At 39.3% G+C, this 13,211-nt stretch overlaps 1 protein-coding gene across 1 annotated transcript in view; it reads right to left on the bottom strand.

Annotated features, from left to right (window-relative positions):
• Positions 1 to 1,010: 1,010 nt before the first annotated feature.
• Positions 1,011 to 13,211, bottom strand: part of EXPH5 (exophilin 5) — a 38,071-nt gene continuing 25,870 nt past the window's right edge. Inside the window, exons 4-6 of the mRNA XM_053934895.1 lie at positions 12,173 to 12,221; positions 10,491 to 10,617; positions 1,011 to 8,891 (exon numbers count right to left, since the gene is read on the bottom strand). Of these exons, the coding sequence (XP_053790870.1) occupies positions 3,580 to 8,891; positions 10,491 to 10,617; positions 12,173 to 12,221 (5,488 nt within the window). The 3' untranslated portion in view covers positions 1,011 to 3,579. The remainder of the gene's footprint in view (positions 8,892 to 10,490; positions 10,618 to 12,172; positions 12,222 to 13,211) is intronic.

Consider the following 13,211-nt stretch of genomic DNA (forward strand, 5'->3'; position numbering starts at 1 on the left):
CCTTCGATGAGGGGGTGGACCTCACAGGACCCCCCAGGAAGATCATGAGATGGTGCAGGGCAGAAGGATGAAAGACAACTGGCATGAGTTGAAAGAAGAGATGGTCACCCTGTAACATCTCCATGTTGTAGGCTGAGGCACAGGTTGCCCAGAGAGACTGTCCAGTCTCCATCTTCAGAGATTTTCAAGCCTCAAATGGATGAAGCCTTAAAAAGCCAGCCTTGACCTCAAAGCCAGTCTGCTGTGAGCAGGAGGCTGGACCATAGACCTTCTGAAGCCACACCCACTCTGACTTATCCTTTGATGAAACTATGAAATTTCTGTCCCTTCTTGCAAATGTCATCAAGATGGTAGAATGCTCAAAGATCACCTGTGTACATGCATGACCTACTGGGTGGACAGAGGTCTAGACAGAAAAAACACCTTTGTTCACAAACCATGAGTTCCTCCTGAAGCCAGGCTGAAGGACTGCTCAGGTACCACAAATACTGGCTGTAGTAATTAAGGCTGCAAGACTGTGATTAGTCTTAGACTATTACATAGCACGTGGCAGCCAGGTTTCACTCAGGCCTAATTGCAGCTGAAGGGATCTTCACGTGGAGCTCATCACCTTGTAAAAGTACTCATCAAACACTACCCTTGGCCCCTACGTGGAGTATTGGCACCTCAAGGCAAGTTGCAGGCGTACAGCTCTCTAGGGGCTTAATATATTTACTGTAAAGATTCTACCACAGATGGAAAACTATTTTGTATGCTGGAGACTCGTCAGCTGGCAGGACAAGAGAAGACAGCACATCCTGCCTGAGCCCAGCAGCTAATGTGACCGCTGGCTACAGCTGTGAGATGGACCAAGGCTGCCTGCCCTGCTCAATCCATGGCTTTGTTGGCCAATAGCACCCTGATGATGTTGGCAACCATATGGATGCTGGATTTTTTTTTAATAATCTGCTGCATTCACAGCATGTGAAAAACAAATACAGTACCAATACATTTTTTATGTAAATGCAGAATTTATTTCAAACAAATTGTTTTAAATGTGAAAATCCTGTAAATTATCAATATTTATAGAATATATTTTTGCCAAAGAAAATCTTGGAAGAGTAAAATTTGGCTCTGCTAAACTGAATGGAGCTGATTGCTATTCAAAAGGTATTTCTCCCTATGTTTTCATGCAGTTGACTGTTATAATACTCTTATTCAGTGTAAATTCTAGTTTACAGATCCTCAACAGGCTGCAGTCTTCCCCAACTGATTCACAATCAAAAGCAGTTTTTACTTGCTTACATTAAATCAAGCCACTTGATTTCCTGTCATACACAGCACAGCAAATTAAAAAAAATTATGCCCACAAGGTGAGCACTTAATCCAACTACTGTTGAATGGTTAAAAAATATTTACAAATAAAAATGTTCTAAACCATCCATATCTAGTCAAGAAAAACTGCATGACCATTTACTTCCTTTGTACACAGTTCTTTTATTATTCTTTACCTTATGTAGGCTGGTATCACAAATTTTTGGATTAATTTATTTTGCAGAAATGTACAACAGCAGAAATTCCACACAGATACTCAGCTGGTTTTATTATCTTACTCTACAGAATCCTGTACACATAATGAATAGAGACATTTACAGAAAAATGTAATTTCTCTTTAGAACACCACTTTTTACAAGACTGCAATTATACACTACTGATTTCCTTCCAGCATTGCCTTATGTCAGCATATTCTTTTATCCTTGTTAAAGAGGCATGTGGTAAAGACCAGTTCTGTCTATAAATATACAGTTTATGTTAGTCCTTCTATGTACAACAAAAGACAAATTACCCCAGCAAAAAGTAATGATACTTATATATCAGTACAGATTTGAACTACAGACCCACTTCTTTAACGAAGCTTACAGTATGAAAAAATAAGGATACCTCTTACCTACTGTAAAATTTTCATCTTTTAGTTTCTTGTGGAATAGTCAGTTATACAAGCATTGCTTGTTTTGTGTAAAATATATTATTTTAAAATACCCATATGCTGTCCTTCAAGTTAGAAAAATATAATTATGTCCTACAGAAATTTTATGGAATTAAAAAGCATATAAAATATGGACCATCATTTCAGACCATATATGAAATTAGAAATAAAGTAGAAGAAAAGGTATAATTATTTTAAAATATATCTTCTGGCTCAGTGAGCCACTTCTGATTTTTCATAAAAAGAGAATAAAGCTTAGTTAGAAATTTAATGGCCAGGGACAAGTTTTGGCTACTGAGTATTAATATTTCATTATTGTTGTGGCTGAAGAAGAGCCAATGGATCATGTTTACACTCATTCAGTTTAGAGGATAAAGAGTACTGTGGTCACAGCAGGAACAGTTGAAAAATACCAAAAGGGGATGGCAATTCGACAAAGGGCAAAGAGCCTTTCTTACTGGTTTCATTTACTTTGCATGTAAAAAGCCACCAGTCTGTATGGTGCAGAGGTGTCCCAGCCAAGTGCCCTCTCAGGCTGCCCCAGGTGCTGCTGCCCTGAAGGAGCCCAGTGGCTACAGGTGCCTCATCCTGAGACCAGCCAAGCAAGGCAGCTGCAGAACTCTGGGACCTCACAAACTGTTTTGGTTATTTTCTCGCTGCTAGGACAACTAAAGATTCAACCTATGAAGTTAACACAGGAAATCAACAAGCTAAATCTTTTTATATTTTGAATTGTTAGAAGTGTCTGACTTTTAATCCAGATTAACCTGTTTCTAAGACCAGAAATCTGGCCAGTCATACCAACTGTAACCAAAGCTGTGCTGGTTATGAATCTTCCATGTCTGGAAAGCAGATTTCCATGCTCAGCTGACTTTCTTTTGATCAGTTTCTCAGTGCTATGCCCTGTGTTGAGCTTTTTCTCCTACACTAGAAGTATTTCTGCAACTCACATTGCTCACTGCTCTTGCAGTGCTGTTAAGTTCTAGTGTGGAATCTGCCTCAACAGTACAGAAAAAATGCCACCAGGGACATTGTTGCTATGCTTCCCAGGAATGCAGATAAAGAACATTCATGCAGAACATGCTGTAAAGATTTAAGAGGTTTCATTTTGTGAGGATATTTGTTCAGTGGGAAGGATTAGCATTATCATGCTTGATAATGAGGAAGATCGGAGAAACAACAAATTATCAGCAAAATGACTTCTTGGTTTTCTGTAAAGTTCTGTAAGAAAAAGCAGCTCAAGCTAGAATTTATCCATCCCAGCACTGCATAGCTGGCAGGGACCTAACTACTGCTTGCTGACTCAGAAGAAAGCCATCCTCGGACTTACACTGCCCAAAACTCCACAGCTGTTTACCTTCTATTATTTGGGAAGGGATTTTTTAACATTGTTTTTCCCTGCTAAGAGAATCAGGAAAGGTGAAAGGTGAAAGGTGAAGCCACACATTTAATACAAAAGTCAAATGCTCAGCTAATATACCATACTAACTCCCTTGAAACTAAGGAAGCTGTACCAATTTATAGCAGCACAAGAATGGGCCCAGCGTATTTGACACGTTTTTGCCTGCCCAGAAACTACCACACTATTGTGCCCTCTCAGTACCACAGTCCCTTCATAGCTCTGATTCTTTATCTATCTCATCTAGGTAATATTCATCATCAGTGGTGGTATCGCTGTCTGAGTCTGAGTAAGCGGCTGAGTCTTCCACGTAGGCATCAGTCAGCTCTCGGGGGGACGAAGCAGCTGATGACATTTTGCTCCCAGCAGAACTCGAGCTCAGAAGCTCAGCCCTGTTTATAAAAGAGCCCTCTGTATCTCTGAAAGCACCAGGGTTGTTAAGTAGACATGGTCTCCATAATCGCCCTTCTGTGAGTGACCTCTTGATATTTTCCAGGAAAGCCAGTTGTTGGTCTTTGCCAAATATACCAAATTCCACAGACGGATACATTAAATTTCTAGTGCTGTAGCATTTTTCATCGTCTGACGCCCAGTTTTCATTCTCATCACAAGACAACAGCTCTGAGTAAGATTTAAATCTCTTCCCATGTATGCCATCTTTGGGTAGAATATTGCTTCCTGAGGCAGAGGTCTCAAGGGAATCTCGAGCACAAATGCCCTCAGAGAGGTGACGCTCACGCTGACTTTTCACACGGCTCTTGCACAACTGATAGCTATTGAGGTTAGCGTTTTCTAAGCCGGCAGGCTGAGAGGTATTTTGATGCTGACCAAGCACTGTCTGGGAAGTCACGTTTTGCTCTGGACATGTGTCTGCCTGCAAGCAGCTATTTACATAGGTGTTGGAGTTTTTGTCAGTTAAAAGTGGTGAGGGAGGAGCACAGGTATGACTGCTAGTTCTTCCTTTCTCTTCATTCAGTGGGTATGAGGTAGTAGCACTAGGAGCGATGGGCTGGCTTTTGCTTTCTAACCCGAGATCAAGTGTTTGGGAATTCTTATTTCTTGTAGTTGCTGGTTTATCTGGAAATAGGGTTGTGAGTCTTGGCCTATTTTCCACTTTCACTGCAGTTTTTTGAGGACTGATGGCTTCCTTCTGGTTATATGAACTTGTAAAAGGCCTCCTTTTGCTGTTAACAAGCAAAGAAGGATCATTCTGATTTTCAGTCTTCTTATTATCAGCTGTTATTGGTCTTGGAATATTCTTGTCAGAGTTCAGACTGTGATTCTGATTTTCATTGTCCAGCTCCAGGAATGGCTGGTGGGAATCCATTGAAATCAATGAGTCAAAGGACATGTTGACCTCTAAAGAAGTAGCACTTCCATCATTCTGTGAAAAAATGTTACTTATGTGTGGTTTGGGGGGTAAATTTTTACTTGAAAATTTACGACTTGTTTTGTAAACAGCTGCCAATTTATTTTTAATTGAAGGTCTGTTTTTCCTTTTCTCTATATCTTTCACTTTGTCTCTCGTGCAGTCAGAGAGAAGCTTGTTCTCCTCTTCTGCACTCTGTGTTATGTTCTGATCTTGTGTAACCCTGGGGACTTTATCTTTAATGTTCAGGTTGCCCTCATTATGCCTCTCTGATTCCTGAAAACCACAGTAAACTTTACCCATATGATAACTCTGTGAGTTTTGCTCTTTTTTAATTTTTGAATTCTTTAGTTTATCTGTATCTGTGCTAGCCACTCTGTCTCGCTGAAGAAACGGATCAGCACTGGAAGCTGTGCTTACCTCAGATGCTTTGCTTGGAGACTCTGGAAGCACTTTGCTACAAAAGTTTAAACCATTCTCTTTTTTTCTTGAACTGTCAGCCCTTAATTGCAGTCCAGGAAATTTATTATTACACAGAGGGGTGGTTCGGTGTAGGACATCTACTCTCTGTTTAACTTGGGCACTATCCCTGTACATATCTTCCACGGGAGTAAGTGGCACATCAGCATGCTCTGTGTTACCACTCCTTCCAAGGGAACTCTTCTCTCTGGAGCGGAGGAATAAACTGTTCAGATTTCTCTTGTTCACTTTTGGGGGCTGAGAGCAACTTTCCGAGCTTCCCTTCTGTACAATATTTTTATTTGTTGAATTAGAATATAAGGGCTTCTCTAAATGTCTGCCTGGCTTGGGAGGGGTTGATAAAGTGGACATTAGTGGTGTGGCTCTTTGTAAAATTTCCTTCTTTTCTTCTACATGTATTTCTGCCTTTTGGCTGCTTGAAGCATCAGAAATGGCCTTACCTGACTTAGCCACTATTGCAGTGGATTGTGGGGCACCAAAAGAAATTTCTTTTGTCACCACATCAGAAAGTACATTTTCTGCTAATGGAAGATATGCTGAATTATCTTTCTTGTTAAGTACCACATTTGCTGACTTCTCAGAGTTAGGGATTAAGTGAGAATTCTCTTCACTGTCAACAGCAGTTCTTAAATTCTGAGGTGTGACCAGAACTGAAGATACTTGGTCAGAAGAATATGAAGGCACCTCTTTTTCTGAAGTAGTAGGGAAAAAAACATTTGCTAAACTCACATGACCTTCATTTTTCTTGTTTTGTGTTCTTGGTGACTGAGCAGTTTCTTTGGGACAGGGTAAATCTGCATCCTCTGAATTTTCTCTAAAGAGGCTACAAAATGTTTTTGAATGCCTCCGTGGTAGTGTGTAATAAATTGAAACTAATTCATGATACTTGACATGATCTTCATCAACACAGACTGTAAATGTGCTTGTGGTTTTATATTTCTGCAAAAAATTTCCCCCTTCTTTATAATCTGAAAACACAGAGGATTCTCTTCTACTTAGATGTTTACATCTGTCTGTCAGATCAACTGAGGTACTGCTACTTACTGAATCATTACCATTTTTGGTTAAAGGACTGTGATAATCTTTGTTACTTGTGGCAGCATTTAATGATGCTGGTGTTAAAACGGAACATTTTGGGTCTAAACAAGACACATCTCTTTGATTAGAATAAAAGGCGTCAGCTCCATGCAGAGTTTCAGACCTTAAACAATCGTATGTTGTTCTGCTTTCTCTAGGTAAAGAGATTGGTGTCTCTGCCATAATACTACCAGCAATGCTAGCTGATTTTCTAGGCAAAGTGTAATAAATAACAAGGGGGTCAGAAGATTTGGAGCTGTTTCTGCCAGGGGAGCCAATAATGCTACAGCTACTGGTATGTCTTGGTGAGCTGTCTTGCTTGTGAAACCTTCTGATACAAGGTGAAGTACTCCTCATTTTTTCAGTTCCTTTTTCAAGGCAAAAATAGCTTAAACTATTTTCAGAGGTATTGGGGTCTCCATCAAAGCTACGCATATAAATATTTCTAGAATTTCCATTTCGTGGAGAACTAGTAGTGAATTGTCCATTACAGTCCTTAGTAACTAAAGTGTTTGCGTTTTGCAGTGTTTTCTGTGAAATCTCTTTGCTAACACTTGTTCTACTCACTTCAGCTGTTTTCCCCACTTCTGCTTGAGATTCAGTAGCAGTGCAATTTACTGAAGAGCTAGTTAGTGTTCCTAAGCATTTAGCATTGTCTTTATGAGAAAGTGCTTGTGGAGAGTTTTGTGAGAAACTAGATGAGAGCTCAGGAGGACAGGACAACATGCCTTGACAGTTTGCTAATTTTTCCGTGGATAGAGCAGAAGTAACATTCAGTAGTGAGGACTGTCTCTTTGGAGTAGTTTTGTTAAGGGCTTCTGCACTCCAACTATCCTGTTTGATGCTCTCTCTTTGTGCTGCACAATGCAGATTATGTTCCCATTCTTTCTGACTTGGAAGAAAAGGCTCCTTCCTCCTCCCATCAGCTGGCAAAATGCAGGGAGGCTGACTGAACACACTATTGGGTGGGCAATCATTTTCCTTAATTTCTACGTTTCTTGTATCACCATTTGATGTAAAAATTTTTGCAGTATCTCCTCTGGCAGTGGTTTGGGCTTGTCTCTTTGATGTCATTGTGTTAAAGAGAGATAGATCTCTTTGCCCCATGGCAGAAGCAGGGCTGTTAGAGGAAAAACTCCCTGCGTTGATGTAGCTTGCATCTGCTTGTTGAGGAACTGACAGTAACAGTGTGTCTTCATCTGGCTGTTTCACACCTTCAGCCTTTTCCAGGTGTGTAAAGTCTGCCTTAGTACCCCTTTGGGTAAAGACAACTGAATTCCTGTTCAGTCTTGTAGGTTCTGGTTGGTTCTTTGAATTGGGAAAAACTGACTCATCAGTTCTGATACCAGATGAAGTTACAGAAGAGGTACAACTTAGCCAAGGCTGACAGCCCTCAGTGAATTCTGAAAATTTTCTGTTTGCACTTCTTGTCATCCTTTTGATACTTGTATTTTCTTGAGAGTACATGTGAAAATCATTCTGCAGGCGCTGTGAACCAAACTTGGAATTCTTTGCATGTGCCCACTGGTGGTCATTTAAATTAGCCATAAATGCTTCAAAGCTGGCATCAGGGGAAATAAACACATCATCACTGTAACACTGAGGAATATCAGCCCAAGAAGGATAGCTGTCTTTTCTTCCATAAGAATTTTTTTGGTTTGCATACAACTTCCCATGAGAAGAGGTGTCTCTATAGTAAGATCTAGAGAGATTATTTTCTGATTTGTATAAAGGATAGTTTTCCCAGTTATCAAAGGGCAACGTAGAAGTAGCTTTGTCAGGGCAACTAACTCTACTAAAGCAATTACTGCTTGAAATAGGTCTTCTGTAGTGGTGCTTTGAGTGGTAACTTGGGCATTTCTTAGTTTCTTGTAAAGAGCTGGGATATCTACCATGGTCTGTAGCATGAAACTCCATCAGTGATTGAGTTCTAAACATTGTTTCTGGAGTTTGTTCTGAAGAGTCTGGTGTGTTGTTCCATATAATGGAAGACAGAGGAATTCTCTTTGGGTTCTGTCGACCAAACCTTGGTACAAAACCATTCTTGCTCTCCCTTGCCAATGGATGCTGTAAACTAGATGCTGAGAGCTGATCAGAAGATACGGATGATGGACATCTCCGAAGGGAACACACAGAGTAACTTCTGCCAGCTGTATCCCTGTTCATACAACCCTTGTGCCTAAATCCGCTGTTGTGTGTTACGGAAGGAGGATATAAGCTCCCTTCTGAAGACCGTCCAAAAGAAACTGCAGACAGCCTCCTACGGTGCAGACGAGGATTTCCATCGATTGCATCACCATAACTGCAATCTTCTTGAAAGGCTCTTTGGTGCCAGTTTATATATGCACTGTGTAACTTCCTTGGTCTGATGAAAATCTTGTGTTCATCTTTGGCTCTCAGTGTTCTCATTCCATCTGGGAAAAATGTGCTAGGCATGTCACTCCAGTCATTTCTCTGTTGCCCTCTACTAGCAGTCTGCCTCTTTGCAGTCGGGAATGCACTACTACTTTGGACATTTGATGCACTGCTTGTAGAAACAATCCTGTCCAAAGGGTCTTGGGTTTGTTCCTGGGCCAGCTGGTCATCCAGATCACTTAGAACTGCACAGGGAAAAAAAAAAGATACTTGGTTTTGTTTTCTTTAATAATCTTCAGACTGCTTATGTTAGAAAGTTTCATGTACTACATTAATAATCAGAACTGGCTTCTCAGTCAGCTTCTCAGCATTCAAAACCCTTCCCAAACCACACATTCTTCTTCCATAGGACCTTTCAGCTGTCACCCATTATGACTACAAGAAAAAAAATGCTCTCCTCCATGACTGCTCTTTATGTAAATGTTAGTCTTTATGCTATTTAAAAGAAGAACAAAACAATTTGAAGTCTGAGTTCTCGCTCACTGTATGTATGTGTGTGTGCGCGTGTGCGCGCACACCTTCCAAATATAGTCTGTAAGCAAAAAAATCCCTGAAAAGAATTCACTAGGCAAACACGGACCTTTCTGTGTGTTCACAAAGCACAGTTATGACATAACTATAAGAAAACAGAATCCTGCAAACCATCAATCAAGAATATTCAGTAGTCTGGCATGTCCACTGTTTATTTCATTCATAAAATAAGTTCTCTTCTGAATTGTATGAGCACTGAAAATGGCATTTTCTGGATATGAAAGGGTAATTAAATAGTTAGGAAGCTGTGATTCAATCTAGCAACAAATACGTATTTATATAAATATATATAGGCAACCTCATGAACTGGAATTAAATACTAAGTAGCTCAATTAACCAAGATATTCAGTCAGAAGACTGACGGCAACATATTAAAAATATTTTTATTGTCAAAAGCAATGATGCCTTTGCTAATTGTATTCTGCCATTTTCAAAATACTACACATAATATATATGTACAATGGATATGATTGTTTTGTTACAGAATTTCCTAATCCACTTAAATACATAAGACTGAGCGATCAGTCATTGCAGACCTGTGCTAACACTACAAAAGCATTAAGAAAGCATTGATAAATATGTATAGTTGGAATAAAATGTGATCCAAAGGTACTAAAATTCTCTATTTTTCCTAAGTTTCTCTTCAGCACACAAGATAGAAGACTGCTGAGAAAGTCAGCTTAGAACAAGAAAAAGATGAGTTGTTTCTGAGTCTTCCATTGGGAAGACATGAGCCAAGCTAAAAAAGAACGTGCAACTCTTGACTGGGGATATAAAAAGGATCCCATAAAACTAACTGAATGCCATAATGCCTCTTGCTTCTGTGGTTTGTGGCTTTACAGTTTATAAAACCAGGCCCAGTAATTCATTATTATTAAAATTATGCATGCAGGAAACTGGGATAGAATTCTCACATAACCATATGTCTGTATCTAAAGGGTGCAGAATGGGCTCCCGGCAGAAACAGCAGAGAGAACTGTGCACAGTTACATGGGATTCTTCTGAACTGTATCAGTATGAGATGAAACACATTCTAATAGTGATTGATCACTGACATCTCCTGAAATCAATGTTGGAATACACATTCTGCTGTCAGACAAAGGCAACAAAAAGTAGCCACTCAGCTAGAAATGAGCCATGCTTTACAGCCTGTGTTTTTGCAGAAAATTCTCTCAAACCACAGTCACTTCTGGTAACAATCAAACAATACCAAACAACTATAAAACAAAACCAAAATAAGGACACACACTTACCACTGAAAATCTCCTTCTCTAGCTGTTCATTCCATTCCAGTGTACTTTTCTCCATTGTTTCATTTTGGTTTGTATCAAAAGAATGACCGCTTGTTTCAGGTGACATTGGGGAATTACACATTTCAGCCTGTTAAAAATGGTAAGGTAACCTGGTTTCAGTTCTACATTCAAATCACGTTTCACATATCACATCACAAACTGTGTCACATATCCCGGAGGTGAGCAAACTCTGTCAGTCCATTAAATAATGTATTATTAAAATACACAACTGAGGGTTGTAAAATTGCATGCATTTTATAGACTTCCACACATATAATAAGGAGAATTACTCATCTTGTCCCCATCCCGTAGCATGTTTTGGATAAGGGCATTGTTTACTTATTTTATCCAAATGCATCCTTATTGCATTGTTTCTCTCAATTTAGTTTTCCATGATTACTTCTTCCTTGACCAGTGTATTTTAAAATTCACCCACTGACCCTTGTAACAGAGATTTAATAATTTAACACTACAGTCCATTTTCTTATAGGAAGACAGCACTTAGTGGTTAAAGTGGGGAAAATGTCATCCTATTCCCCATCTGTGTTTGGATTACATGTTAAACTGAGAGGTTCTATCCCACCCATATTTTTCTAAGCTCACATTCTCAGATGGTGGAAGTGCAGACAACTGTTTAACTGCTGAATTATTTTAGCTGAAACTCTTCCTCCTTTTTTCAAAAAAACCCACCCTACTACTTTTTTTATTTGCCATATTCATAATATTTTACTCGTCTAGCTATAATATAACTTCATATAATATGTTTCTATAACAGACAGGATTCTCTGATAAGATCTTTGCTCAGTCATGTATTAATACAGATTATCCCTTTGTTTTTGAAATATGAGAGAAGGGAGGTGGCCAGTTTACATCCTCTGTGTCTTTGATTATACACTGTATACCTTCTTAGTCCCCTCTGTGGTTATGCCACCCAACTGAAGATGAGGAAAAACATGTTAATAATAAAGGGTTATAAAATAATTAAGATAGAAAATATATTCCTTGGAAGAAAACCTGGTATTTCAACAGCATGCACTTAAATTACATCAGAAATAAATCTGTTGTTTTATCCTTAAAATGAGCTTGTGCTTATAAAATGGAACATCCATCCATCCATCCATCCATCCATCCATCCATCCATCCATCCATCCATAAAAAAAAAAAAATCCTACTTCAGAATTTACATTTACGTGGTAACTCTGTGCATAGAAATGCTGCACAAGAGGTTCTAGCTTACTGCCTGCCCAGTTTTTCATCCTTGTACAAATGAAATGAAACAAAGTAAATATCCTAGATTATTGTTTAGTGTGAGCTTTGATCTATTTACAGGTTGGTTACAGTAGCCAAGATACATGAAGGTCCTGACCTAGGAAAAGATCCATGCAATTATTCTGTCATTATGAGAGAAGTGAAATCCGGCAGAGCTTTATGTAGGGCCTAGCTAGGAAAGCTTTGGATTTTAACAGACAAGCTCAGTCTACTACATGCAACAAGTTCACAATACAGACATTTTACTCAGCATTTAAAACAAAAACTGCAAGAATACTATTTAAACAGATGTTAAAGCAACAGCCCATACCAAGGGGACTACTGTTTGAAAAATGGCACAAACATTGCAGACAAGAAATTGATAAACTACTTACCGTTGCCATTTCTTCCACTTTTGAGGGTGGGCTAGCAGAACTGTCATATCTGTAGGCAGAGGGATTTAAATGTTGGCTTGGAAAAGGAACTTGCTGTAATTTCATCAGGTAGCAAATATCCAGCAGCTTCTCATTTTAACAACTATTGAGAAGCATCTGAAGAAAACTTGCTCTATGAAGAATTCATCCTTACCTCCCCTCTGCCAAAATCCTGCAAAAATAAACTGCTGGGAAAATGTACTATTCAGTTTGGCTTTGTCAGCTTGCAAACTTCATAACTGCACAGCCAAAAATGAACTCAACCTACTGACATCTCAGTGTCTGCAACAGCCCAAAAGTAGTTGTTTCAATCCAGCATTATGGTAAGCTGGTATTCATTCTTTTTCCAAACAACAATAATTTAGTAGGTACTACTCATAGCCTAAGTTATATACTTGTTAAGTTCTGACTGGTTTGCATCTGCATTCTATTGTTTTTCTCTTCCATTTCACCCTACTCAGATGCAGAGCTGTGCTCTGTCCCTGCAAAGGAGGAGAGACAGACAGCAGATTGGTTTTGGTGTGAACTTTGGAACTTGCTGCTACTCACCCAAAACAGCCTTTATTTATCAATTTTTAAGACATGGTAGAGGGCTCATCTGCTTTCCTAAGCTATTTAAGGCTGCAAGGGCTTGCCAGAGAACTGGCTCAAGCGTCCATGAGTAATGCAGTGGTTAGAACATGCCGAGAAGCCCTGAACATAAAAAGTACTCTGTTTGATGGGGTGACTTGCAGACAAATACAAAATAAACGAAAGAAACAAGAACAGAACTAGACTTCACTGAGTCTATTCGAATTCTGCAGATCCTTGTTTTACAACTAAGCAAACTCAGTCCCTTCAAAAGCCCTGAAGGAAATGTTGTTCAGCCTGTGCTGATTGCCAATTCTTCCTTGTCTCAGAAACTGTTTTTTCCCAGGAAATTAATTCTTGGGAGAAAATGAAGTAGGGAAAGACGGTTCTGCTCAGTCCTGTTTGTCTCAGTCTTTTTGAATGACCTTGT

This window comes from Vidua chalybeata, chromosome 2 (genome assembly GCF_026979565.1).
Source record: "Vidua chalybeata isolate OUT-0048 chromosome 2, bVidCha1 merged haplotype, whole genome shotgun sequence".
In the NCBI taxonomy this organism is placed as follows: Eukaryota; Metazoa; Chordata; class Aves; order Passeriformes; family Viduidae; genus Vidua; species Vidua chalybeata.